General features: G+C 41.7%; 13 protein-coding genes across 13 annotated transcripts; 6 read left to right on the forward strand and 7 right to left on the reverse strand.

Annotated features, from left to right (window-relative positions):
* Positions 1–2429: 2429 nt before the first annotated feature.
* Positions 2430–2791, reverse strand: SS1G_03698 (predicted protein; the record flags this gene model as incomplete). The annotated part of the gene is made up of 2 exons (XM_001595559.1): positions 2430–2530; positions 2632–2791. 2 exons carry the CDS (start codon positions 2789–2791, stop codon positions 2430–2432), a joined length of 261 nt encoding a protein of 86 aa, XP_001595609.1.
* A 965-nt stretch (positions 2792–3756) lies between these two features.
* SS1G_03699 (predicted protein) lies at positions 3757–4638 on the forward strand (the record flags this gene model as incomplete). The annotated part of the gene is made up of 2 exons (XM_001595560.1): positions 3757–4550; positions 4614–4638. The coding sequence occupies 2 exons, from the start codon at positions 3757–3759 to the stop codon at positions 4636–4638; spliced, it is 819 nt and encodes a 272-aa protein (XP_001595610.1).
* Positions 4639–5212: 574 nt separating this feature from the next.
* SS1G_03700 (hypothetical protein) lies at positions 5213–5877 on the reverse strand (the record flags this gene model as incomplete). The annotated part of the gene is made up of 3 exons (XM_001595561.1): positions 5213–5302; positions 5386–5645; positions 5844–5877. The coding sequence occupies 3 exons, from the start codon at positions 5875–5877 to the stop codon at positions 5213–5215; spliced, it is 384 nt and encodes a 127-aa protein (XP_001595611.1).
* A 586-nt stretch (positions 5878–6463) lies between these two features.
* SS1G_03701 (hypothetical protein) lies at positions 6464–7192 on the forward strand (the record flags this gene model as incomplete). The annotated part of the gene is made up of 4 exons (XM_001595562.1): positions 6464–6475; positions 6545–6583; positions 6669–6743; positions 6827–7192. 4 exons carry the CDS (start codon positions 6464–6466, stop codon positions 7190–7192), a joined length of 492 nt encoding a protein of 163 aa, XP_001595612.1.
* A 511-nt stretch (positions 7193–7703) lies between these two features.
* SS1G_03702 (predicted protein) lies at positions 7704–8397 on the reverse strand (the record flags this gene model as incomplete). The annotated part of the gene is made up of 3 exons (XM_001595563.1): positions 7704–7744; positions 8084–8217; positions 8333–8397. The coding sequence occupies 3 exons, from the start codon at positions 8395–8397 to the stop codon at positions 7704–7706; spliced, it is 240 nt and encodes a 79-aa protein (XP_001595613.1).
* Positions 8398–9493: 1096 nt separating this feature from the next.
* Positions 9494–10381, forward strand: SS1G_03703 (hypothetical protein; the record flags this gene model as incomplete). The annotated part of the gene is made up of 1 exon (XM_001595564.1): positions 9494–10381. One exon carries the CDS (start codon positions 9494–9496, stop codon positions 10379–10381), a length of 888 nt encoding a protein of 295 aa, XP_001595614.1.
* Positions 10382–11786: 1405 nt separating this feature from the next.
* SS1G_03704 (predicted protein) lies at positions 11787–12014 on the reverse strand (the record flags this gene model as incomplete). The annotated part of the gene is made up of 1 exon (XM_001595565.1): positions 11787–12014. One exon carries the CDS (start codon positions 12012–12014, stop codon positions 11787–11789), a length of 228 nt encoding a protein of 75 aa, XP_001595615.1.
* A 687-nt stretch (positions 12015–12701) lies between these two features.
* Positions 12702–13794, reverse strand: SS1G_03705 (predicted protein; the record flags this gene model as incomplete). Its single annotated transcript, XM_001595566.1, has 3 exons — positions 12702–12940; positions 13040–13086; positions 13400–13794. 3 exons carry the CDS (start codon positions 13792–13794, stop codon positions 12702–12704), a joined length of 681 nt encoding a protein of 226 aa, XP_001595616.1.
* Positions 13795–14893: 1099 nt separating this feature from the next.
* SS1G_03706 (hypothetical protein) lies at positions 14894–15696 on the forward strand (the record flags this gene model as incomplete). The annotated part of the gene is made up of 4 exons (XM_001595567.1): positions 14894–14959; positions 15017–15273; positions 15381–15468; positions 15559–15696. 4 exons carry the CDS (start codon positions 14894–14896, stop codon positions 15694–15696), a joined length of 549 nt encoding a protein of 182 aa, XP_001595617.1.
* A 143-nt stretch (positions 15697–15839) lies between these two features.
* Positions 15840–16124, reverse strand: SS1G_03707 (predicted protein; the record flags this gene model as incomplete). The annotated part of the gene is made up of 2 exons (XM_001595568.1): positions 15840–15938; positions 16077–16124. 2 exons carry the CDS (start codon positions 16122–16124, stop codon positions 15840–15842), a joined length of 147 nt encoding a protein of 48 aa, XP_001595618.1.
* Positions 16125–16809: 685 nt separating this feature from the next.
* Positions 16810–19591, forward strand: SS1G_03708 (conserved hypothetical protein; the record flags this gene model as incomplete). The annotated part of the gene is made up of 7 exons (XM_001595569.1): positions 16810–16847; positions 16902–16924; positions 16977–17015; positions 17068–17173; positions 17226–17359; positions 17422–19441; positions 19492–19591. 7 exons carry the CDS (start codon positions 16810–16812, stop codon positions 19589–19591), a joined length of 2460 nt encoding a protein of 819 aa, XP_001595619.1.
* Positions 19592–21279: 1688 nt separating this feature from the next.
* SS1G_03709 (hypothetical protein) lies at positions 21280–21964 on the forward strand (the record flags this gene model as incomplete). The annotated part of the gene is made up of 2 exons (XM_001595570.1): positions 21280–21515; positions 21607–21964. 2 exons carry the CDS (start codon positions 21280–21282, stop codon positions 21962–21964), a joined length of 594 nt encoding a protein of 197 aa, XP_001595620.1.
* A 2265-nt stretch (positions 21965–24229) lies between these two features.
* SS1G_03710 (predicted protein) lies at positions 24230–25341 on the reverse strand (the record flags this gene model as incomplete). The annotated part of the gene is made up of 3 exons (XM_001595571.1): positions 24230–24439; positions 24523–25132; positions 25229–25341. The coding sequence occupies 3 exons, from the start codon at positions 25339–25341 to the stop codon at positions 24230–24232; spliced, it is 933 nt and encodes a 310-aa protein (XP_001595621.1).
* Positions 25342–26276: the final 935 nt, after the last annotated feature.

Raw genomic sequence — 26276 nt, forward strand, 5'->3', positions numbered from 1 at the left:
CATTCGCATATAAATGGAAAGGATAGAGATGTGATTTGAGGGAATGTGCGACCAGGCACTATTATTATTGAAGCAGTAAATAATGCGCCCGTAGTTGCCGACTTATTATTGCGCTTTGGTAAAGTGGTCGAGGTAAAAGTCAAAATTCACTTGGGAGCTGCCGTAAGTTAAGTTTGCGGTCTGACGTCGATGTTTGTGATAAGGACCTCCCTAAAAGTGACGGAACGAAAGTCTAATGCAAAAAGCGTTGCCGAGGATTTTGTACAGTCGAAATAAAATCAATTACAAAAAGTTTATTGTGTAAAATAAATTTTTAAAAAGGATTGGGTGAGAATTGAAATTATGCCGTATGAATTTGGCTTTTGTCGTGATTCGTTCTATGAGAAGAAAAGTAAAGGTTGTTGTGATTGAAGGTGTTTATGATTCGATTGATTGTCCTCAAATAATTGAAATGTTGCGACCGTGTAGGTAGTGTAGATAGTAGGTGGGTGTAGATAGTAGGTGGGTGTAGGTAGTAGGTAGTAGGTGGGTGTACGGAGTAGGTATGTATGAATGGGGATACGGACCAAATTGGGGGGTTGTGTGGCAATGAATGGGTGAATGGCGAATAATAAGACTTGGTTTGGGAATAACCGGAAAGGAGGCGTTGACGTATTGATTTTGGTTTGATGTGATTTGATTGATACGTACCGTATACGGACGGTACAGGTACAGTAAGGCCGAAAAGTGAAGAAGGCGAATTAAATCAGGTGGGTGGGAAATTTGGTCGATCGCTCTCTGCTTCTCGTTGGTTGGCTAATAATAATAATAATTGAATGAAGCCTTTCTTTGTTTGTTTCGTTGGTACGTGGGTTGGTGTAGTGGTGCGTGGGGTGGCTCTTGCGCTCGCTCTCTGAATGAAGTAAGAGGGATGTGAAGGCGTGAAGGTGTTATGAGCGAAGAAGAATAGAGGCGGTAAAAGAAATCAACAAAGCGACGAAGATATCGAATGTTTTTTTTTGTTCTGTTATTACAAATGATTTGATACCTAAGTAAAGTAACAGAAAAAAGGTTGGCAAATAAAGAGTGAATTATTAAAAGTATTTCGTAAAAAGGTCGCATGTATTTTGGATCATGACAAAAAAAGAGGCTGTTTTCAATACGTTTCGTTGAGTTAGGTAGGGTATTGCTGGAAATCCGGAGTTTAATCGAGTAAATATCTAATAGGAGTGGCAGTGTACAGTTTTGTGGTTGCTGTTTTGGTTGTAAGTTGTAAGGTGGTAAAGTTGTAGATTTGTTAATTTGTAATTTGTAATTTGTTATTTGTAAAAAAAAAGGTGTAGAGTTGAAGGAGTTGATTGATGATGGGTGGTTGTAAGAGATTCGTAAGGAGGTTATAGCGTGAAATGATGTAAATGGTAGTGGCTTAGAGCAGAAGAGTCAAGGAATCAGTGATTCTTTAGAAATTAAGGAATTAAGAAAAGCCTATAGGGTTTCCCTGTAGTTAGGTGAGAGTGTGGCAGTTGGAGAGCTCCCAAAGACCCTCTTTTTCTCTTTTGGATCATCATTCATTCATCAGTTCACTCTTCAATCCACTGTCCACTGTCCACTGTCCAACTTCACTTCAGTTGGTTGGCCCGACCCGTAAAAAGTAATGCTCACTAGTAACTAACTACCTACCACCCGTAATGCCCGTGAATAATTTAAATTAAGCATCCTATTTCTATGCGAAATGAATGCAAGTGGCAAGGATAAGATAACTGGGATTAGCTATGTGCTTACATTAATTAAGCTGAGTTCTTTATTATTTGCTTGGAATATCTTGGAATGAAAATAACAATAAAATATAATTGGATGATAAGATCACCAACCCTGTTTCTCCCATTTTAGACTAATCCCTTCAAGGATAATTGGATAATCTTCTATTTTCTCTCTATCCCTTCTTTCATTCTATGGATGACCCATTTTAGGATGCTAGACCCATGAAAATATATGGGTAAATCCATGTTATCGCATGATCCCAAAACTAGATCAAACATGGGAAAAGGGGAGAGAAAGTAGAGGTGAAGCGCATGTGAAATCTATATAGATGAGGATAGAATCCACTATAGGTATGATGTGTTTGCGATGTATGTATGTTGCGGTGTTAATGTGATTCCCACTCTTCTATACAAATATATATTATTCAGGATGCGTATACACTTCATACGTACTTGAACCTAGATTCCTTTGAGCCTTGAGGTTACTTTCCACTATTCTAAAACTGACTCATAATGTTCTCGACCATTTGCTAAAAGTGCAAGCCAAGGATATTGTTGCTTTCCAAAAGGCTGCCCCAGAAATTATCTCAATTTAGCATCCTTTTATTAGCAACCGTGCGTGAGTCTACGGATGTACTTTGACGATCCCATCAGTCCCGAATAGACAACAAGAAGGCCGCGTGGATAAACCTACACAACGGCCGTATCGTAGAAACTTCTCAAATCGACATACGATACGATCACACACTTTTCCGTAGCTTCGTATCCCCATTTTCCTTGATATGGCTCGCCTAGGCTTGACAGTTTATTAACTGAGACCAGGGCAGAGAGGCGTGGAGACTCCCGCAGTCCAGTCAAACGGCTACAATCTGAGACTATCTTGGGCAGCTACCCTTGTTTGATATTACTAGGTGTGTATGAACATCAACCTCCTCGGGAGGCTGCGCATTTTTGGTCCCATGGAGAATCTCTCGTAATGCTATCTTGCGTCGTGCTTTGATACTGTACACCATTTTACCGGCAGATATGCACAAGGCTTGTGACAGTGACATCTGCGTAGCCTTAAACCAAAAACGAAATGAAAGGAAATCAAAGATGATTCATGTTTTCCTTAAATTTATGATACAGACGCAAACGGTTTTTGTGACTGGATATGAAACGAAAGTACGGAGTTCATTGATGAGACAAGTGCCGCCATGCAAACTCCACTCAAATGATAATGAGGGGAAGGTTAAGTGCTTATCTATTTAATATCGGCAAAACGCCCAGTGTATATGAGGAATCAACTAATCGATAACTAATCGATAACTTTATCCCATGTAGTACTCGGTGTGAGGAGGACAATATCACTGCCATTCCGACGAATCGGGATATTTTGACCAGCCTTGCAGGACAATTCTACAACATCTGCAGGACATTGTGGAATACCCGATCCGATGTATTTCGGGTTTCTGTATGAAGATTCTTGTCAGCACTCTATATATCTATAAAGATGATGGGATGAATGGAGGAAAGGATGAAGAGATGAAGGGATAAGGGACACAAAAGATTGCGAATGCGACAATTGATGAAATTGAAATGGTATGAATGATGGAATTATTTATTATTGAGAGCTCTCTCTCTCTCTAGGTCTAGAAACTCTTGAGGGACACGGCCGATATGACCGCTTCACCCATCAAACCTCGGCTTTTGATTGGTCTGTTAGCAACCTCCGACCTCCGATGCTCCCAAAAGCTGCCCAAAAATTATCCGAGGCAGGTTGATGCTTCAATTTACCTAAACTTCTCCAAAGAAATTGAAATAATGTTTCCAGATCTTCCTCTCAAAAGGTAACAAGTATATACTTTACACTCTTTATGGTTTACTTTTATCCCATTAGCGACATCTCTTCTACTCACTTCTTTTGCTTTATCCTCAAACACTTCCTCCATAACCTTGGAAACTTTCACCCTTTATCTTCATTTCAGTAGGACCGCAGAACATAAAACCTCAAAATCTCAATACCGACGACAAAAACATGGCACGAACTAAGATGGCAGGGCGCAAAGGCTCCATCGGAAAAGAAAACAGAGATAATCAAAAGCGCAAACGCGAAGAAGCAGAGAGCGCATGCAAAGACAAAGGAAATTTCCCCTCCACCTTCCAAGACCAAGAACGCCCCTCCAAGAAACCAAAATCTACCACCACTGCTCTACAAACAACCTGTCAACAAGCTCCATCTACGAGCTCCGCCTCTCGGGCTCAACAACAAATTGTCATTCCCTCCTCAGTCCCGGTCACCACAGCTCCCGTCAGCGTTCAAGCGCAACGTCAAATCCCTGCCCCTCACGATCTAACTCGCACCTATCAAACAACTCAGATGTCCATTCTCTCGTCCTCACAGATCCAAAAGAAAGCCTCTCGTATTCTCTCCATTCTCAGTACCTTCTCCTTTTCCGATCCAACACCGCACGTCGTGCTTTTATCTGCCAAAGCACCTGTTGCATGCAAACTTATTTCGATCGCAGAGATAGTGAAGCGGGAATTGGCAAATAATGGCGCAAAATGGTTTCAATATAACGTTGTTGGAGAGTTGAGTACTACTATTCCGAGAAGCTATACAGAAATCGGGAAGGACGAGACTGAGAAGGAAGGAGGGGATGAAGGAGATGTAGAGATGAAGGACGGCGGCGAGGAAGAAGCTTTTGAAGTTATGAAAACACCTTTTGAACGAGCACTTGAAGCTGAGGAAAGACCCAAGGTTCGAGGTGTAGCTACGCTAAGTCTCTATCTGTCTCGAGTAAGGATCGAGAGTTTGAAAAAGATTTATGGGTATGTAACCACATCATCTGGGCTTCTTTTGGCGTGGAATAGGTACTAATTGAGGACATACAGAGAGCAGACTAATGCTTTGACCTGATCAAGTTCAGTGCATGGTCAAGAAAGAAGAATGGATGTATTATGCTATGAGAAGGTATTCATGGAATGAATGGAACGGAATTACAACGGACATGGCGTTTTTGGGCTCAAGGGAAAATATTCATGGATGGACATACCCAATACTTGCATTCAAGGGTAGCAAGATAGTAGGAATTTCAGCGGGGGTTCATGCAACTAGCGATGTACCAATAACTGAAATGGCAGCTTTAGCTCAGCTTCCTAATTTCAAACTCAAATATACATATATATGCTGTGCTGGCTAAGCTAGCTATCACTATTCAGTGATGTATTACGCCTGAATTACCAATCTAAATACGCTTGTTCTCAGCTCAATGGCTAACCACATGTTCCTCCGAAAGCCCAATATACATGCTTTGAATGTACCGCATCCACGAAATCCCCAGCAGTAAACGGACTCGTTGACTCCATGAGGTTATGATTATGTCTCCTTTCTCAATTTCAACATTCCTTCCTCTTTCTCCTGCACAAACATCCTCCACTTTCCATGCATTATCACCTTTCATTATTTTCGCTTCTCTGCCCTCTATCTCATCTCATCCCTCTCCTTTCCACCCACCTCTTCCTCCATCATCTCCATGATTCACCCCCTTCAAATTCCAACCCCATAACATCCCTCTTACTCCCTATCCTTCCCATAAACAATCCTCAAAATAAAATTCACCACCACCGCCACCAACAAAACCAACGCCAGGACCGTCGGACCAACCCGATCATCAAATCCTCCCTGTCCCCTCAACCTAATACTCTTCGCGCGCCAGTGATACGTATATAATGCGTATGCCATGGTCAACATGGAGATAACGGTGAAAATCGATGCGGAGATGAAGGCAGGACGATCGCCAAAGTTGAGCATGCCGACGGCGAGAGCGCCGAGGATGACGGTGAAGTTTAGCCAGGAGAGAAAAGTGCGCTCGTTCGCAAAGAATACTTTGGGTTCTACGCGGGTGGGGAGCGCGATGCGTTTTCCTGTGAAGGGTGAGGTTAGTTGGGGTAATGATGGGGATGGGGGTTTGAGGGGGGCTGGGTTGGAGGTGAGGGATGGATGGATGGATGGATGGATGGATGGAGGTGGTGGGATATTGGAGGTGAGATCAATGGTGTATGGGGATGAGTATGGAGATTGTGCTATTTTGCGAGACAGTCATGAGGAGATGAGAAACTAACCAGGCGCAGTTTGGAGAAGGGGTTGGCTAGACATCTTGAATGAGATGTGTTTGTGAATGAATGTGTGAGAGAGGTATGTCGATAAGATCAAATGTCGCTCCAATAGAATCGTACAAGATCGTACAAGTAAGTGAGATAATTTACTCAGACTCTTTAGCTCTTCGTACAACCTATTCGATTCGCCGGAGCCTTATTGATAGAGAAAAATTTCAAGTGATTTCCAAAGTGGTGATTTTATGAAGAAACTTGGATTTCAGAAAGTCTACTTACATACTCCGTATAACTTTCATCTATCTACCTAGTAAGATGGAATAAAATGTGCCCCACTCTCCACCACGTTTCCACTGGTGTATTATTATTGGTCAATGCTTGTAGCTTTACCGCATCGCCATGGTTAACCAATCAACGATACTACAACACGTGAATTGTAAACCCGATACGATAGCTAGCTTGCTGCCCCTAGTTTGTACTCTTGACATATGGTAAGTGCCGTCAATCAAGTCAATTAAGCCTCGTTCATAATAAACGGAAAGATTCAACTACCTGCATTTAGACTGAGTGCGTTAAGCTGATTATTTGATCATCATACTATTACATCATATACACAAGAGAAAGCAAATATGGCCAGTCCTGTAAGTTTTAGTCGCGATTGTCAGGAGAGCATTTGGGGGATTTAGCTAACTATGTCTGCCAATTATTAGCCCATTTCATACACAAGATTGAGACAAATCGCAAATGATGTGAGTTTGTTAGATCAATACCAACATGGATTTTGTCGGTGAGGTTCTTGGATGGAAGGATGGAGTACTGAGAATCAAATGATAGGCGTGTCAGAATGCACTTGGAAGTGCAGAGTTCTACGAACATAACAAGACGGAATCTTGGAATACTACCATCATTGTAAGATTACGTTTTCCACCTTTGCTTTACTGCAGAAGCAATCAGCGCGGAAAGAAAACCACTAACCACTTCCCACTCACCAGAACTCCATCCTCAAATCCCTAATCTCCGAATCGACCCCCTCAACTGGCGGTTCCCCCTCTTTCAAGTACGCAGTCAATAGCACCATCATCCAACATCTCGTTCCTACCTCCTCGCTCAATAAATCTAAAGCCTCGCCCCCCACAACCACAGATGAAACAACAGATGATGCGAAAATAACAACTAGTGATGTGAAAGGAGATGCGAAGAGTACAGATGGTAAACCCCATGTGGGAAGGAGGGGAATGCATAGTGCGACGGGAGCTTATTGGAATGAGAAGACGGATGGGATGTGGAGTTTTAAGTATGAGGGTGGTGAGGGGAAGGGTTTGGATGTGGTTATTAGTGTGATTTGGATTTCGTTGTAGAGTTGGGGTTTGATACTTGGGATGGGTTGGGGATTAGAGATGGATTGTGGGAGGGATTCTAGGGGTGATATAATGGTAAGATCAATATATCGAAGCAGACGATAGAGGGATGATTACGGATTTTGTGTGGGGAGGAATGAAAGTGCATTGAGAGCTTGCGGTATGGGGTATGGGGTACATGATTCGCACTCTTTGTGCTTGCTTCAATCGCAATCACATGATGGGATCTGATCAACTGTCGGTTGAAGAAAATACTGGCAGCGGAGAGGTTTAATGATACATATGTGATGATTTTTTGGCATTTATACAATCTATGCCATTCAATTCATTTCATTATTACCGTTTCATTTGATGTCTTGAGTTCAGCTAAGTTATCCATGGAGTTAAGCATTTAATATGAATAGATTGAGTGGTTATCGTTTAACGTCTTACTCCTCATGAGAATGTATGTATAAGCTGATATCGCAAAATAGTATATGTAATGATTTAATAGGTAGAAGGTCATTCTGGTTTAATACCCGGTGAGAAGTGCTAAGTTGATATTGAATATAACTTGAGTGGCATTTTATATGTATATGAGGGGGTATAGATATAGAGATAACGATGTAAGATTTAAGAAATAAGAAAATAAGAATAGCATTCCAAAAACTTATTATGTATACTCGAGTAAAGGCATATATGTATGTATATATGTGTGTATATATATGTATATATGTAAGATCTTGTATCTTATATCTTATATCGTAATAAAAATAGCATGAGATGAGATGGATGAGTAGAGAGATATTTAAACCCAGCTAATAAAGCCTAAAGGTTGTCATCATTTTGGTTGTGTATGGAAGGGAGTGAATGGGTATTTTGTGTTACTGGTGAGCTTACGGATGAACTTACGGGTGAGAAGTGAGCAGTTGGCAGCTATGTTGAGGATAAGGGAGGAATATACTACTGGTGAGGAAGCTCGGATAAGTGTCGGTGTAAGGTTACTGTCGGATAAGAAAATTTGACGAATGAGGAATGAATGAGGTCTGTCTGATGTGTAGTTATTCCTACTGCATGTACCAAAAACGAATGAAATCGGGTGATCCTTTTGGTATACCAATCCAAGTATCCGGTCGGTATAAACAAATCCTATATCCATACCGGGTATTAGAGTTCAGAATCTGATTCGCAATAATGCGATCATCGCATTGATCCTGGATATCCATCTGAAGGATGTGATTACATAAGCATCGAGTCATGCCCCACGAATCCCCCTCTGAACGAAAGAGTGAGCATCGGGTTTATTACGCTATCAAGAGTTTCAAATCCGCTTTTAGTCCGATCATGTGGGCCGGATTTGCGAGTTGGGTGAGGAGAAGAGGTTGGAATGTTTGAGGAGGCGAATGGATATGGAGCTCCGGTTTTTCATCGTCGGTTGGATAGGGATAGGGATGAGTGGTTGGTTGGTTCGATTGGATTTTGAGTCTTGGTTGCTCCTGGGTAGTTTGGGGTTGGCGGTGGCAGTGGTAGTGCGAGATGGGTTCCGGGTTAGCATGATTAGTTTGTATTTGGCAGACTCCGGGGATGACGGGTTTGGGAATGATTAGATTTAGAGTGCTTAGATGGATGGAGGGATGGATATATTGGTGAGTATGTCTGGTTTTGAGGTTTGTGATAACTTTACTTATACACATTTTTTTTATACACGGTTTTCATTATACGATAAGCGGGATTTGAGTCAAGTACTGGATTGTACGTTCGAAAGAAAGTTGTATTTGTACACTTGGACGATACATCGATTGTATCCAAGGTATTTCAGCTTGAAGGATAGAATCTCAACTTAAAGTTTGATACGATACAATACAATAGGGCAATCACGAGAGCTGAAGATCACGAGATATATATAAGGTTATAGGGTTACGGAAGAGGGTATCGACGGGTACCGTCTCCACAGACTCATTATTTAACCAGGTAGTAAGAGTGAGTCAACCTTTGAACAATCTGAATTATTTACTGACACAAGTATCAGACAACACCGCGTTCTGAATCATCTATCTTCTTCAATATCAAGATACATCCTTGACAAGATTCATCAACGTTGTCAAACAAACGTGTGTAGGAAACACATATTTTCTTGATCAAACGACCCAAGGAAATTCACGATATCATATCATATTACCCCATCTTTTGAAAAGGAAAAAATTCACCATGTCTCCCCACACTTCTTCATCTCCAAATGGGACCACAAGCTCGGACCCTTCATCCTCTAATCTGGGTCTAGAATCCAAGCTGAGGAATCTGATGACTTTTTCTACATTCACTATGTCTACCCCTCCATCTGGTACTAGTCTTGGTCTTGATTCTCCAGCTTCCGCAACAGCAGATTGTATATCTTTGCCCAATACCGATACTGAGAATTCAGAAAATTGTTCAGGTATCTCTTCAGATTCTGAGGATGTTGATGTGGATGTGGATGGAGATATCGACATAGAAGACCAAGAAAGCAATTGGAAATTCGAAGTAACTCCCGAAATCACCCGTCGACTTTCCATCGTTCCAAGTCCAGAAATCACAAGAAGATTAAGTATCGTTCCAATATCTATGCCTTCACATCTCCTCCAAGCATCTCAATCACTCTCACAAGCCATGGAAACGGAAGAGAAAGAAGAAGAAGAAGGCATAAAAGAGGAAACGAAAGAAGAAGCCACAAAAAAAGAAGAAGAGAAACTCACACTTCCCACCCTCCCAAACGAACTCAAACTAGAAATTTTCTCCCACCTAGACCCTATCGACGCAACATGTCTAGCCCTCACATCCCGCCACACCTATCTCATCTACCGGGCCATCCACGGCACGGCTCTCCCCCTCAACACCCGTCGCATAGGTCCCAATAACCTGGAATACGCATTTACGAAATCGACGGAGAAAATGTGTAGGTATTGTGGCAAAGGCCGATGTGAACTATGGATGCACATACGAGAATTTATGGAAAAAGGACCATTAGAGAGGGAATATTGTGGGATGAAGGGGAATTTTGGGGGGAAGGGGAGAGAGGGGAGAGATGGCGTGGATGGTTGTTGGAGGGGGAAACCGAGTAAACCGAGGAGGTGTGGGAGACATCCTGAGCGGACGACTACGGTGAGGGTGGAGGATGGGGGGGAGAATCTAGAGAGGATTATTAGGGAGGCGAGGGCTATGGTGGGGGTTTAGTGGGAGGATTGGAGGGGATGGGAGATTTTTGGGTAGAGATGGATGGGTGAGTGAGTAAATGAGTGAATAAGTGAGTTGACTGATGGGTAAGATAGATAGATAGATAGATAGATAGAGGTGAAAGTGTATATTAGCATTGAGCATTGGCATTAGCATTTAGCGTTTGAGGAGTACATACATACATATAAAGTCTATAACATATCCTAGATCTACACTACATCCCCACCTAGCCCTTATACTTTAGCGATATTATATTTTTGAAGTTAAAAAAGATAAAAAGTTTTATGTATCATATATTACATAATAAAAAGAAAAAGAAAAAGAGAAGAAAAAGAAAGATTTGATATTATATACTGTAATATTAAAATAAATAAAATTTATTCTTTATTATTTATCATTTAATTAATAAATCAATAAATTAACCAACCGACAAATTAATTAAAAAAAATCTTCAAATCTTCTCCTCCAGTTACAATATACATGCTGTAATAATGATGAATAGAATCGATTACTCATAATTTCATATCGATATTTATCTGATCTAAAGAAGAAGATGATCTTATTAATCCTGAAATCTTAAAATCTTAAAATTCTAAGTTTGGGGCGGGGGTATTCATGACAGTTGTGAAAATTCCGTTGGATGATGATTTTCCCTTTTCTTGTGTTTGTTTTGTTGTTTATGTGTTTATATACTAGGTAGGTAGGTAGATAACCACACAGCCATGAAATAACCCCAAGCTGATAATCATTGATCATGAATGAAAATATTCTTACCTACCTAGTTGGGATGAAATAGATAAGTCTTATTAGACTGATATTAATCCAAGTTCTAAAGTCATGTTACCGTGAGATTACTAGGTATATAGGTATTTATATTATGGGAAGGTTATTGTCACACTCAAGAATACTGGGTAAAATATCTTGTATTAGAAAATACTAAGCTAAGGAGAAAAGAAGAAGGAAAACAAGAGTAGAGATTGATTGATTGATTGATTGTGTTTATCGTCATAGGCCGTAGGCCCACGCGCCTTGGCGCGTGATAACCTTAGCCATCTATTCCAGTTTTGGACAAATGACGCTCAGAGGAGAAGCCTCTGAGTGGTTTACTAGCTAGCTAGGGGGAGTATTTATATACAATTTAAAGGGGGCTAGGGCAGGGTTTACATGATTGCCTTCGCAGGGGGGGTTTGGGCCGGTAGGCCTTTTGGGGTTGTAATTGTGGTCATCCTCGTCCACTAGATCACTGGCTCTTGATCTCTCTCCCTTCCCCTCATACTATTAAAACATTGTACTCGAAAACCCTTCATCCCTGATCCCCTTCCCGATACCATCAATCCAATTACTCCTTATATACCAGAACGTACTGTAATCGCCCACCGTCAGGATTGCCTCGTCCTCATTCTGATCATCCTGCCAATAGAAAGCTTATGAAGGAGCACCAATCCTCATATAGCGTAACTATAGCATGCACAGGTAGTGGCTTGTATGGGTGTCCCGATTCCGTAAGTAGCATACCTCCGCTGAATGAGAGCAGAGTAAGTTTCGTCATCAGCTCAGGTCCTTCAACAGTACTCCTCCGGTGTTCCCGTATGGAAGGTATATAAATTGTTGTTGTTTCAGTCGTATCGATCATGGGAGGTATACAGTATATAACATATACGCGTCAAAGATGTCGAGTTGTACTATATGTTCCAGAGGAGTCTCACTTTTAAGAAGTGAGATGATTTCGTGGTGTATTGTCGTAGATGATGGTGTTGTCCTCTGTTTCGTAATAAAGGTAGTGTTGTAGAGAGCGCATTTCGATAATGCAACTGTCAAAAAACCGCAAACGGGTAAAAACGTCGTGATCGGGCGCCTCTTCCTCTTCCAATTACCACGACTCCATCAAATAACTCAAACTTAGCTCTGCAGACTCTCATAAGAGAGCTGGAGGTTCGTAGGATGCACCGCGTACAGGTGTTGAGTCTTCGCATCCCAACAAGAGTAGAGAGTTTTCCTATGATTAAATACAAACGGGGCATGCCACGTGACCCGGAGGTGTGAGGCGTCACAGTTATTGTAATATTTAGATGTGGATATATCTGGTGCCTATAACAAGATAGTTTCTATAAAAAAGAGCTATGCTTCTTATTCTAGGAATAGTTTATTTAGAAATATACTTATGATTCAAGTTGATATATACATACATACATACATACATACATACATACATACATACATATATACATACATACATACATACATACATATATACATCTCCATTTCTACCTCATCATCAACCTCATTATCATTCATTCTATCATACAAAGATTCCCATTACCTATCTTGTTCTTTCTCCGTTCTCCAAATCCTCATCATTATCATTATCATTTCTCTTTCTAAGTTCTTTCTTCAACCGTTTATTTTCCATCTCAAGCTGTTCAATTCTTTCTTCAAGTACATCCATTTGTTCCTGAGCACCTACGCTGAATTCTTCGATAATTTTGAAGAAACGCCAGAGACGGAGGACGATTACAAGGGAGGCAACTTCTTCGACAATTCCGTGAAGTAGTACGTCGACTATATGGGACTGGGTTAGTTTGGGGGCGGATGAGGGGGAATGTGGATAGGGATGTAATGGTGCAATGGGTTTGAGAGAGATATGGAATAGGTACATACCGACGAACCCGGCAACAATCACAGTGGCATCAAAGCAGTGGAATTTACTGCGGAAATAGCTGAGGATATTTTGTTAGCTTAGGTGATGACATCCATAGAGGAGTATACAATCCGAGAGAACGACTTGAACTGACACAAATAGTGACACATAAAAGAAGACGCAAGGAAAGACTCAGGAAGATAGTGTCCGGGCATATGAAATGGAAGCTTGGCAGTGTTCACTGAGCGGGATAAACTAGATCCTGCAAAGTAAGTGGTTGCCAACCCGACTGTCCAGTGATTTTCACACCGTCTAAGCCCCTGAACACCTCCGTACATATCCCTATATTCAAACAGTGTAAAACCATAGAGAATACGCACCTCCAACCAAAAGCCCAAACGCTAGCAATCAATTCCAACATGAACAAACAACTGAATACCAAACCAGCGATCCCCAGCCCAACTCTCACTTCATTCCAAATCGGATCGGTCTTGCCTTCCTTATCATTATCACATTGATAGAGATTTATAATGATATCTGCGAAAATACCAATTAAATCGCATGCGACGAGTAGAAGAACGGTGTAATGTTGACCGCGAGTGGATAGGAAGCTTCTCACGTAACTTCGAGATTTTCGATAGCCATTTGAGAGTCGCCGAGAAAAGGAGAGACGGGGAGTGTGGTGATAGGGGAGTTCAGAGGTTATAGAAATGGGTTGAGATGAGGCCCGGATTAGAGGAGCATGTTCGGATATGTCTGAGTTGCGTCGGGACATTTCAATGAGGCTGGATAATAAATAGTTGATGGGTTTGTTTGATGTTTCTTCCAAGTTTAGGGGGGTTTTCTGGACTTCTTTTGCGCAATAATGCTGGGGGTTTTTGATGTTTGAGATGAGAGTCTGGGTGGAATTCGAATAGCTGTTATCGTAAGTATGGAAGTCTGGTTGGTTAAAAGAACTTATCTGCAAGCTCCAGAGGATATATCACAGCTTCAAATAAAACGAAGATGGATTTTGCAGTATTTAAAACTGAGGTATGGTTGTGGTACATGCGCAGTTCTTATCGTGAGGTATCCATAGTAGAAAGCTCCAGCTGCTGTACCATCCTTTTTGTGGTTTAGCGGAATTTGAGTAGGAACCTGTTAGTTGGGTAGGGGATGATAGTATAGAAGATGATATTGATTTCATTGATATTGTTTGAGATGATCCTGATGATTTTGTCATGATATATATATATTTTAACTTGCTGGAAGTGAATATTCAACTACTACTCAGCTACTCTACACATTAGAGAACCTAGCTTCGGTCTTGGCATTGCTTATCCGCCTAGCACATTGGTGGCTTAAGCCTTAAGGAATTCGCATAGCCGAACTAAACTGTAGCCATGTGTTTGGTAGCCTTGTGGATGTGATTCAACTTGTGAATAACCTCAATATCAATCAATCAATCAATCAATTTTTCTATCCACAACTTTTTGCATTCTATATTCTTGGACAATTCAATCAACACTGAGGTGAGCGGTTCTGCATGAGCCTTTGTCAATACTCTTTCATTCTTTTACACGGCTCAATATTTCATAATATTCATCCTGCAACATTCGAGAATTGCTCCTGCAATAGGTTGAGATGAATACCTACAAAATCATGCTAACAGATCAATTCACTTTCCATTCCTACCCTTGATAAGATTGCGCAATTTTCAAAGGCTAGCTTACGGTTTTTTTTTTATAGATCTTTTGCTAACAAAGATTTCTTCCAGAATCGCAATCTTCTATTTTTTCATCAACAATTCCGTTTGATCTTGCTCAAAGATCCACCTGTTCAATTACTTTACAATATTTTACAACTGCAACAATATAATTACAATTAAATAAATCATGGCAGACACGGACCCAAAACTTCAAGATCAGGTTATGGCTGGTGAGGATGATAATAATGATGAGGTAGGTTGAAAAAGTAAAGATCCTGCATTGGGAACAAATAGTTAACGGTTGCCTTAGGAAGAGATCTCAGCCATGAAGCGTCGAGTCGCAGAGATGGAGGAGGAAGCAGCCAAGCTTAGGGAAATGCAGGCAACCCTTGATCAACAAAGCACTGATCTTAGAGAAGATAAGGAAGACATTGATAGCCGCAGTATCTTTGTTGGAAATGTCGATTACTCTGCTTCGCCAGAAGATATTCAAGCTCACTTCCAAAGTTGTGGATCTATTAACCGTGTAACAATCTTGCTTGACAAGTTCACTGGTCATCCTAAGGGGTGCGTTCTACGAAATTTGGCTCCTTAATACCTCGACGAATTGTGTCGAGTGTCATTGTAATCAACGCTACCTGGCAAGAGAAGGATGCTAATCTAGGTTTATGCAGGTATGCGTATGTTGAGTTTGTTGAACCAAGTCTTGTTGCACAAGCTTTGGTGCTCAATGAGAGTGTCTTTAAGGGTCGCAACCTTAAGGTACGTCCTTTTCTTCTACACATTTGCCAGGACTTCGAGCTCATTATAATACAGGTTGTGCCTAAGCGCACTAACGTCCCTGGTATGCAGCGTGGCCGTGGTGGTCGAGGAGGCGGTAGAGGCCGTGGTGGCTTTTTTGGTGGCGGTCGTGGTGGCGGCTATTCTCCTCGTGGAGGATACCGTGGAGGTTACAGAGGTAATCGTGGTAGAGGTTTCACACCATACTAAGGATGTGAATATTTCGCCAGAGTTGTCTTGACTCTAGCATATGATGAGATGGGGAGGATTGCTGAAGATGATGGCACTAAATATGTGGATTTGGGGAGATTTCGTTTCTGGACTTTTAAGGATTCATTCGAAAAGGCATTCGTTCACGAGAATACCACGGCGTTTATCTGAAGCATATGATCTTCTTTGGATTCTACATTTGAATTTCCTGGATTATCACTATGATCTTCAACTGTAATTCTCTAATAGCAGAATTCAAGGTTGTGTTATGAATATGATTGCACAAGTGATGGTTTTTCATTGTGATTTGGTGTTCGCATGCTCTTACTTTCGCCTTCTTTGTAATCGATATGATATTTCTATCGTGGACCAAGATGTACTTTCATTTCCTGGGCAGTTTTTCCGTGGCCTCTTCCAACAATTGCCATGCTTTCAAATCCCTGAATAACCACCTCTGTCTCTCCTTTCCCTGATTCGAAGAATCGCTTTATGATATCAAAATCAAGATGCCCACCCACATTACTCTAGTTCCTTGTACGCACTCAAAGTCATGGATTCACATCTGGTAAGAATAAGATCCATTTTCAATCTTAAGAATTTGCACAACCTTATGAATCCATTGGATGTTATTTATGCCACTTTCCACGATATAGTCAAAAACACCATTTAGTTCATGAAAAGTTCTCACTGTATGACGTGAGAGTAAAAATAGAAAATTGTCATTTACGCCTTACAAATCGGGCTGAATTATCATTAGCGGGGACATTCTGTGCCGCCTTGACATTTTGGTCTACTAGAACTCCATTCCTCTTCTAAATCATTAGACTGAACCCCCCTTTACGAATATCATTTTCTTTATCATGCCTTCATGCCTCACGAATTCTTGAATCGATAACGATAACCCCAGAAACTGTAACATTCACAGTTTGGTGCAAGGGGGCTTCTACAGCTCTATTGAACACAGCCCCAAATCAGCGGAAGCGCAAAGATTCCACCCACGGCCGCCAACCTTGAAACCCCAGGAACTTAGAAGGTGTTCTGCGCTACTTTTCTACTATCATCCATCATTGAAGTCCCAATACACAACGCCGCCATCTCTGGCGAACCTTCACCATGGCCAGCAATAGCAGAGTGGACTCAAGTCTTCCAGCGTATGTTTGAAACTCGATCACACATGAAAAGAAACACAACTGACACATCTATAGGCAACCCAATCTGCGCTTAACTAGTATGCTTAAACTTGGGAATTGGTTACCAGTAAATATACTAATCATCAATAGTAATTGCTGCCGACGGTTTATACAAGCGTGATGTTTTTAGTACGAACACCAATTACCTGTGGAAGACAACCTTTCTAATCGTGTGTCATAGGATTTCCGGATCCCTTTGCAGTTGCGACATTGAGTGGCGAGCAGACTAAGACTACGTCTGTTATCAAAAGGACTCTCAACCCATACTGGAACGAAATCTTCGACCTGTGAATATAGAACGTTCTCTGCAGGAAAGAAGCTGGACTAATTTGATTCTAGGCGTGCGAACGAAGATAGTATATTGGCCGTGCAGATATTTGATCAGAAGAAGTTCAAGAAGAAGGACCAAGGTTTTTTGGGAGTAATAAATGTTCGCGTTGGAGATGTCGTCGATTTCTCATCGCCTCAAGATCGTGAGTCATGATGCTACTCTTAATACCACTCACGTTCAGACGCTGATAATGAAATCACACAGAAATGCTCACCCGAGACCTGAAGAAATCGACAGATAATCTTGTGGTACACGGAAAACTTATTATAAATCTTTCTACCAATTTAGATACCCCTCCAAGAGGAGGTAGCCTCGCCCCACCCACCAACGGCCATTCATCCTCAAGCAATCGACCTCCAGCCCACACTCCGACCGGCTCCGTTTCCGGTTTCTCGAACCCTTCATCTTCGCCAGCTCCCCATACCCCGCAACCACAGGGAGTCGTTATGGCTAATGGAGCCCTCTCTAGTGGACCGACACCCGGTCATGCACCCGCTGCTGGCAGCGGAGGAAGCAACGCCCCTACGACTACTGGAGGAGCAGGTCATCGAAATGGGCTAAGCTCTTTTGAGGATGCTCAGGGTAGATTGCCAGCTGGATGGGAAAGGCGTGAAGATAACTTGGGACGAACTTATTATGTCGACCACAACACCAGATCTACAAGTTGGAATCGACCATCTGCATCGGGGACGACGGAGACAAGACAGGACGAGAGAAATGCTAATACCCAGGTGGAGCGTCAAAGACATCAAAATCGTACTTTACCTGAAGACCGCACTGGTGCTAATTCACCAAACTTAGCTCAGCAACAAGCTAATGGCACTAGCACGGCGACTGCGACTACGATGATGGCTACTGGTGCTACAACTGCAGGAACAGGGGAGCTTCCACCACTTTGGGAACAGAGACATACTCCAGAAGGCCGTCCTTATTTCGTGGATCACAACACACGAACTACGACTTGGGTGGATCCTCGACGCCAACAATACATCCGCATGTATGGTGGTCAAAATGCCAACAACACCATTCAGCAACAACCAGTTTCACAACTTGGTCCTCTACCAAGTGGTTGGGAAATGAGACTAACCAACACTGCAAGAGTCTACTTTGTGGACCACAACACCAAGACCACTACATGGGACGATCCTCGACTACCATCTTCGCTGGATCAGAACGTACCGCAATACAAACGTGATTTCAGAAGGAAGCTAATCTACTTCCGTTCTCAGCCAGCGTTACGAATTCTCTCCGGTCAATGTCATGTCAAGATTCGAAGATCACATATTTTCGAGGACTCCTACGCTGAAATTATGCGTCAATCTGCCACCGATCTAAAGAAACGTCTTATGATTAAATTTGATGGAGAAGATGGTCTCGATTATGGTGGATTATCGAGAGAATTCTTCTTCCTTCTTTCTCATGAAATGTTCAACCCGTTCTATTGCTTATTCGAATACTCTGCTCACGACAACTATACCCTTCAAATCAATCCTCACTCCGGCATTAACCCGGAACATCTCAACTACTTTAAGTTTATTGGTAGAGTGGTCGGTTTGGCCATCTTCCATCGTCGATTCTTGGATGCATTTTTCATCGGTGCCCTATATAAAATGATGCTTAGTAAAGCAGTCTCCCTTCAAGATATGGAGGGTGTTGATGCCGATTTTCATCGAAGTCTTCAATGGATGTTGGATAATCCAATTGAAGGTGTTTTAGACCAGACGTTTTCCACAGAAGATGAGCGATTCGGTGTTACAAATGTCGAAGATCTTAAACCGGGTGGAAGAGATATTGAAGTCACGGACGAAAACAAAAAGGAGTATGTTGATTTGATGGTAAAATGGAGGATTCAAAAGCGAATTGATGAGCAATTTCAAGCTTTCATCAATGGTTTCCACGAGCTAATTCCAGCCGAACTTGTTAATGTTTTTGATGAAAGAGAACTTGAGTTATTGATTGGTGGTATTGCGGAAATTGATGTCGACGACTGGAAGAAGCACACAGATTACAGAGGATATACGGAATCCGATGAGGTTATTAAATTTTTCTGGCAAACAATCCGAAGTTGGGATGGAGAACAAAAATCCCGCCTTCTTCAATTTGCAACTGGTACATCTCGTATTCCCGTCAATGGATTCAAAGATCTTCAGGGAAGTGATGGGCCGAGAAGGTTCACAATTGAAAAGCAAGGAGAGCCCAATAATCTACCAAAATCCCACACATGGTAAGCTATTCGTAACACCTTCACTTTTACATGTACTAATCACTCTGTAGTTTCAACCGACTGGATCTTCCACCTTATAAAACCCTCGAGCAGTTGCAAACGAAATTGACGATGGCAGTAGAAGAGACGATGGGATTCGGACAGGAGTGATTCATGTTGTGGAGGGATTTCATTGGTTCCACATGGTGTTTGCTATTTTCTATACAAGCTGAGGGAAGTCCAGGTTTCTCAACTTTTAAATTACCTGGAATGGATTTGGAGGTATGAATTATTCGGAAATAAATGGCGGGTTTTAAAGCTCGAGTCTCATGAAATGCATTGTAACGATTGATACAAGAATCGAAAGAAAATAAATCCAACTCAGTGTATTCGATGAACTTTGTTATTAGTAGGTAGTGCATACACTAGAACGGATAGCACCGATATCAGAAAGAAGAATTATTCTATACTCCGACTCTGTGGTGAGGAGTTGTGATCGGTGGTTTTTGGATGCGATTTTAAGTTTATTGGATGTGTGAATGGGTGGTGGATGGATGGATGGGTGGTGGATGGATGGATGGGTGATGGATGGATGGATGGATGGATGGATGGGTAGGTAGGTAGGTAGGTAGGTAGGTAGGTAGGTAGGTAGGTATATAAATACTGGGGAAGAAATGATTCGTGATAGAGCAGAGGATGGTAGGGTGGGAGGGTGGGAGGGTAGAAGGGAGAGGAAAAAGGCAGGTTTACGTAGTGTAGGAAGTATAGGATAGGGTTCGTGATGTGGGGTTAGGATTCTGATAATGAGTAGGTATTCATTGTAAGATTATTTATCTCGGATCTTTTATTCTTGTGTCTTACATATGTACATATATCACAAATGGTATACTCGGCTAGTATATCCGTGTGGGTATTTATTTTTGTAGATTTTTATTCCTATTTCTATTTTTGATAGGTACTCTTATAATCAACCTCCTTAGAAAGTTTGGAGATTTTTTTACTTTGGTCATTAATTACTCGAGTACTCGAGTATATGATGGTCATGATCTTGTCACCTATCCCAGGTACACAAAGGATACGTTCGCCGAGCAACTATATATATGTAGTTATTTTTTCTCTCGTCGTACGATGTGAAGTATGGAGTATCGAGTATGCCATGCATATTTCTATCTTGGTAACCGTACCTCTAACATATTCGGATGTTGATACATATACGAAGAGGGGAGGGGAGGGGAACTGGTTGTTTGTTTGGGATGGATTGGATTGTGTTTATGCGTTATATTGCTAGCTAGTTAGGTAAGTTTGGGTTCATTTAATCAATCATTCATGTGTGAGTATGTGATATATTGAATTGGTTGTCTGGGGAATTATTCGCAATGGAATTATCGTTTTGATTGGAATGCACCGGCTTGGCTGGCTGAGTGGCTGCCTTGCTTGCTTGCTATAGAAACGAACATATTTGGCTGTTGGACGGGTGAGGAGAATCGAGGTCAGAATATATATATTTTGGATATTCATGCGCATTTGTTTAAATTCTTTTGTTTATATCTCTGCTTGCTTTTATTTTTTTGGGATATTGAGATTTTATCTTGACGATTTTATTATATATATCATTCATTTATTCATTGATTGATTGATCGATTGATTGAATCACTTTCGCTTGGCTTTGTGAAGTTATACAAACTACGCACGCGGATTTACTGCATCGTTTCATTCTCGTGTAGTATCTACGTGGTAGTACTTACTCGTACATCTATCTCTTTTATCTGCAAGTTCTTTGCATTCATTCATATTTTACAATACCGTACCATACGCTACACGAATCCAAATCCAATCTCAATCTCAATCTCAACCGCAAAATGCATTTCTCAACTGCAAAAACGCTTCTTCCTCTCGCAGTTCTAGTTTCCTATACCACCGCTCAAACAACAGCTGCAGCACCACCTGTTGCTAGTGCTCCTACAGGCGGCACTTCTAGTACTTGTCTCGGACAAAATGTTCTAGATGCTTGTTTGAGTTCTACGACGGCTATTGCTCAGGCATGTCAACCTACCGATTATAATTGTTTATGCACAAGTTGGAATGCAGTTTTAACGTACGCTCCTTCCTTATTCACTATCCTTCTAATCCCTTCTCTCCTCCATCAAATCCCCTTCATTATACTAATTCTCCCCTCCCTTTCTCAGATGCTACAACCAATGTCCCAACGACGCAGGTTACGCGGGCGCTCTATCTAATAAACAAACTTATTGTAATAATGCATCAGTTTATACATCTACTTCCTCATCAGCTATCTCGAGAGATTGGCCTACGTCTGCTACTGCTACTGCGGCGGGTGGTGCTACTGGTGCAGGTGCCGGTGCAAGAGCAGGTGCGACAAGTACAGCAGCGAGAGCGAGTTCTATGGGCAGAAATGAGAGTAAGACGGCTAGTGCGACGGGGGCGGAGAGTAGTGATAAGAGTAGTGGGGCTGGGGAGAGAGGGGTTAGTGGATTGGTGGGTGTTATTGGGGGTGTGGGGGTGGTGGTGGTGGGGTTTTTGTAGGTGTGAGGGGAAGAGAAAGGGAGGAGGAAGGAAGGGATGGTGTTTGAGAAGGGAATGGGGAGAGAGTTGGGAATGATTTAGTGTGGTGGGAATTAATGAGGATAAGGATGAAGATCCTATGATTTAATGGTTGCAATTGGTTGATTATTTGATTATTTGATTAATTATTTGCTTTAAATGAACAGCGAGCCGTTGGGAGGAGGGGGGATAATTAATGAGGGTTTTTGTGTTTTGGCGGGAAGTTGGTATATAGCATTATTATCTAATACGATCATTTTCGTTCATAAATTCAGGAGTGACACATCGTTTTTTTTTCCTTTTTCTTCTCTGTCTTTTTTTGGGGGGAAGGGGGGAGAGTGAGGAGATTCCCGATTCCTAGTCGAATGAAAAGAGTTTGGATATAGAAGTCCAGTAAGTAAAGTCTCATTTAATTATATAGATGGAAAATAAAATATCTATAGCGCTTTGTTAGATTGATGATTCGGAGTGCAAGATATATACAAAATGTGTGTATATACGAGATCACCACATATCTAGCAAGGATGCATGACTACGTAATGGTGATTCTTGGGTGTATGTAGATAGATGTGTTGGGATAGTTGGGATTGATAATTAGTGTGGTATTGGGTGGTTTGTTGTTATTGTTTTTGATGGCTGTTGATGGATGGATGGTTGTGCTTTTGATGTGTGGGTTATGTTTATATCGGATGGGTACATGAGTCCTGTATTGAAATTTGAGAAGAACAAAACCTCCTAGATTCCCATAACTCCTGTACAACTCCCTAATTATAATCCTCAATGTAAAAGTTAATAATATCAAAAGTACCATATCTATTATGCAGCACAAAGCACGATTTTATCACTAGCATTATAAGTGCCGCATTCAATGATCTATGGTTTTTATCCAGTCATATCACGTCGTTTTTGACCGCAACAGCATATTCATATATATCTTCGAAGTAGATGTATTCAAGGGTGCAGGATCCGGAATAGTTGGTCCCTTCGGATTTGTTTTTTATGATGGTTATGTTTTGGAGGGTTTTGTCTGACTGGAGGAGGAAGACAGCGCCAAAATCGTCTGCATTGGTTGTTCTGAGTGCGAGAGATTGTGTTGAGCGAAGGAAGATACCGTATTTGACCTTGGTATATATGCGAGAGCAGAAGACAGTATGACCATGCCATTAGATCAGGCTCATAAGTTTGAATCGTGAAGACATAATATCGTGGTTGGTGAGAATGTGTAGATTTATTGATGATTCAGATGCTTTCAGTTTCCAACAAAAAAATGAACATTCATCATCGCATCATGACTCACATAACACCACAGATACTCGTTTTGGGAAAACTGCCTCTTATCTGAGGATTAATTTCTTAAATTGGAGAAATGATATAGATATAAACCTGTCAAATACCCTGAATAGCTATCTCTTCTGCTAGAAGCCGCTGTCAATATTTGATGCTATGATATGAGCAAGCGAAGCTTGAAGTTTGTTTTTGATCCTGTGAAAATGAAGGGAAGAAGTCGAATTCTTTGCGTTTATATGTTGAATCTTTTGAAGTCCTTGCCGCATGATTGACCTTGTGTGTCATTGCATTAAAATATGTCAATACACGAGAGGAATGTCATGATAGTTTATGGTAGCTGAGTAAACTTCGATGTTTATTCATGCCAAAATCTTGTGTATGTACTTTCTGTATGAATAATATGGAATATCCCGAGGCCGAAACAAAATGGGAGTGTTAGTCCAGAGCCTTTGGTATTCATGCTAAGTCAGCGAACGGAGAAGCAAATATTTCGTTGTTTATTGATAGCTTGCCAGATGTAATGCTTTACTATTCTCCCCTGGTTGACTCGGCGCTTACACATTTTATGGTGTAAGATTTAAAATCTATTTATTCGCTTTTAATTATCATTTCCTGTATCTGCACCGAAGGCAATGAGGAAATAGTAGTTAGTGACTGACACATGTGATCAAAAGAAACTTCAGAGGTGAAAGGCCAAGGAGCTGCCAAACTCTAGACAAGCTGTCTCACGGAGGATTTTGTACATCAGACGTCACTTCCATTTGTGTGAGTGCGGGCAGCAGCAATAATCAAAAGCTGAACAGGGGTATATTATACTATGGAGATGCATGCTAAAAAGACATCTGCACTAGGCGTTATCTGGCCGTAGCTTCGAGAGTCAGGCACGCGCTAGACTACCACTTCAACTCTGGACTCCGAGTTTCCGCGGGGTGCCTTTGGCGACGCAACAGCTTTACTCTCTTATACTCCTTTACAGAAAGCCAACATTCCCGCAAAACATCTTTCCACAGCACAACAAACATCCAGCCATCGGGATGACCAAGCCTCCACAAATCCGCACTTACATGTGACTCCAAGTTCAGCCTCCGCACCCCGTTCATAGCGACTCCATCCGCCTGTTTCCAAGGAGCCCCAACGCACACGTCTTCCCCTGTCCACATCTCTTGCCTCCTACCGTTATCAGTAACGATACTCTTGATTCTGCACTTTGTGCAGAGACTATGATCAATATCATTTTCTCGAGACTGATATACGGTCGCCTCATCGACCGCCAGGATCTCTTCAAGAAACCCTGCAGGATTACTAACTTCGGCGTAATCCTTGCTCCCCCTTTCAACTCCGCGGATAAGAGAGCGGGCAAGGAGGTTGGTGATAAGTTTGTGAGGCTCCTCCTTCCCCACAGATCGACCTTCAACATGGTCCCAAAACTCTTTCTCAAACTCGCACTGCTCCCAACTTGTGGGCGGCAAAATTCTGTAGCATTCGTGGCACCATTTTGAACCACCGCTCCAGAAAAACGACTCGTCCCACAGGTAATCTGCGAGGGTAGGACCCCACTCCACTGAATCATAGTCAAGTGGCATGGAGCCCGTACATCCCGAGTCCACGTCGTAGATGTAGTATCCGCATTTGGATACTTGAATGCTCAAAGGCATGGAAAGGCGTGCAGAGTAGCATTTAAGGGAGCGATGGCAGCGATCGCTATGCCTAAGCAGATATTGGTCAAAAGCTGCGAGGCCCTTGAACATTTGTCGGAAGTTGGACCCGGTCAGCGAGAAGCAGATTTGAGAGATGGGATCAAGTCTGGTCACGATCATCGCGGTGATTTCGTATGGGAGGTCTTCGAAGACACAAGCTGCCTCGCTACGTTGGATTAGTCAAGCCTGTCACGCAAGAGAATGGACTAGGGGGGCGGGTGGGGTTAAAGGTGCGAGTGAACGTATCGATGGGTATACTCACGAGCTGCCCTCCGCAAGTGGTGATATAACCGTATCCTCCACTTCAATATCATCTTGATATTCTTGTTTGTTTTGCTTTTGCAAGCAAAGTCCGGAAACGTTCAAAGACGACATTGTTAATAGTATGTGTCTAGCTGTGCTTAGAATCTTTGTTATTGAATGTAATCTCAACTGCTACAGATATCGTCTTGCTTGGTATGAGAACCCCCTGAATTGAGTACATGTTGTGAAATAGCCTCGCCTCAGTGCCGAAGTTAAGTACTCAGGAAATTAAGAAAGATGGACCGACTAAGTATTGTTGGAGGGGACAAGATAATGGAAACTTACGTAAATGAATAAATTATTGAAGATAAGTTATTGAATACTTTGAATGAGTATTCCCAAATATGGAATACCTAAATGGTAAGTATGTAAAGGTAGGTAGATAGAACCAAGTACAAGTGTATTGCTTATAAAGTAGGTGGGTATGTATGGAATGTGAAGAAGGTGAAGAATGTTTGTGAGAGGAAACTGAAGAGCAGGAGGGAGGGAGAAGATTTCATTTATAGGGAATCAACAATAAGACTAAAACTAAAAGGCAAGCTCTAAGATCAAACATTCGAGGAAACTAATACTAATACAGCCGAGAGAGGCAGTAGAATGGTATATCACCGTCTTGAGTCGAGAAATAGCCTAGAGGAGGAATAGTAGGAAGGCCGGAGTAGGAACCAACTTCAAATATCGAAATAAGAGTCATCAATGTAGAGTATATCGACGATCAAAGACATAATAGGAAGTTTAGTGTAGAAACCGAACTTCAAATATCGAAATAAGAGTCATCAATCTAAAGTATATCGACGATCAGAGACATAATAGGAAAACCGGAGTAGAAACCGAACAATGTAAAAGTAAGAGCCATCAATGTGAAGTATATCGGCCATCAAAAAGTTCTTGTGCTCTTACCTTTTCGAATTTACTGGAAAGCCTAAGCACTACTCTCCTTTTCTTTCTCGGTAGCGCTTACCGGACGCGATAAATTTTTTAATCTCGCAACCAGTATTATTCACAAT

The sequence above is a fragment of the Sclerotinia sclerotiorum genome, genomic scaffold, assembly GCF_000146945.2.
Source record: "Sclerotinia sclerotiorum 1980 UF-70 scaffold_4 genomic scaffold, whole genome shotgun sequence".
NCBI classification, from domain to species: domain Eukaryota; kingdom Fungi; phylum Ascomycota; class Leotiomycetes; order Helotiales; family Sclerotiniaceae; genus Sclerotinia; species Sclerotinia sclerotiorum.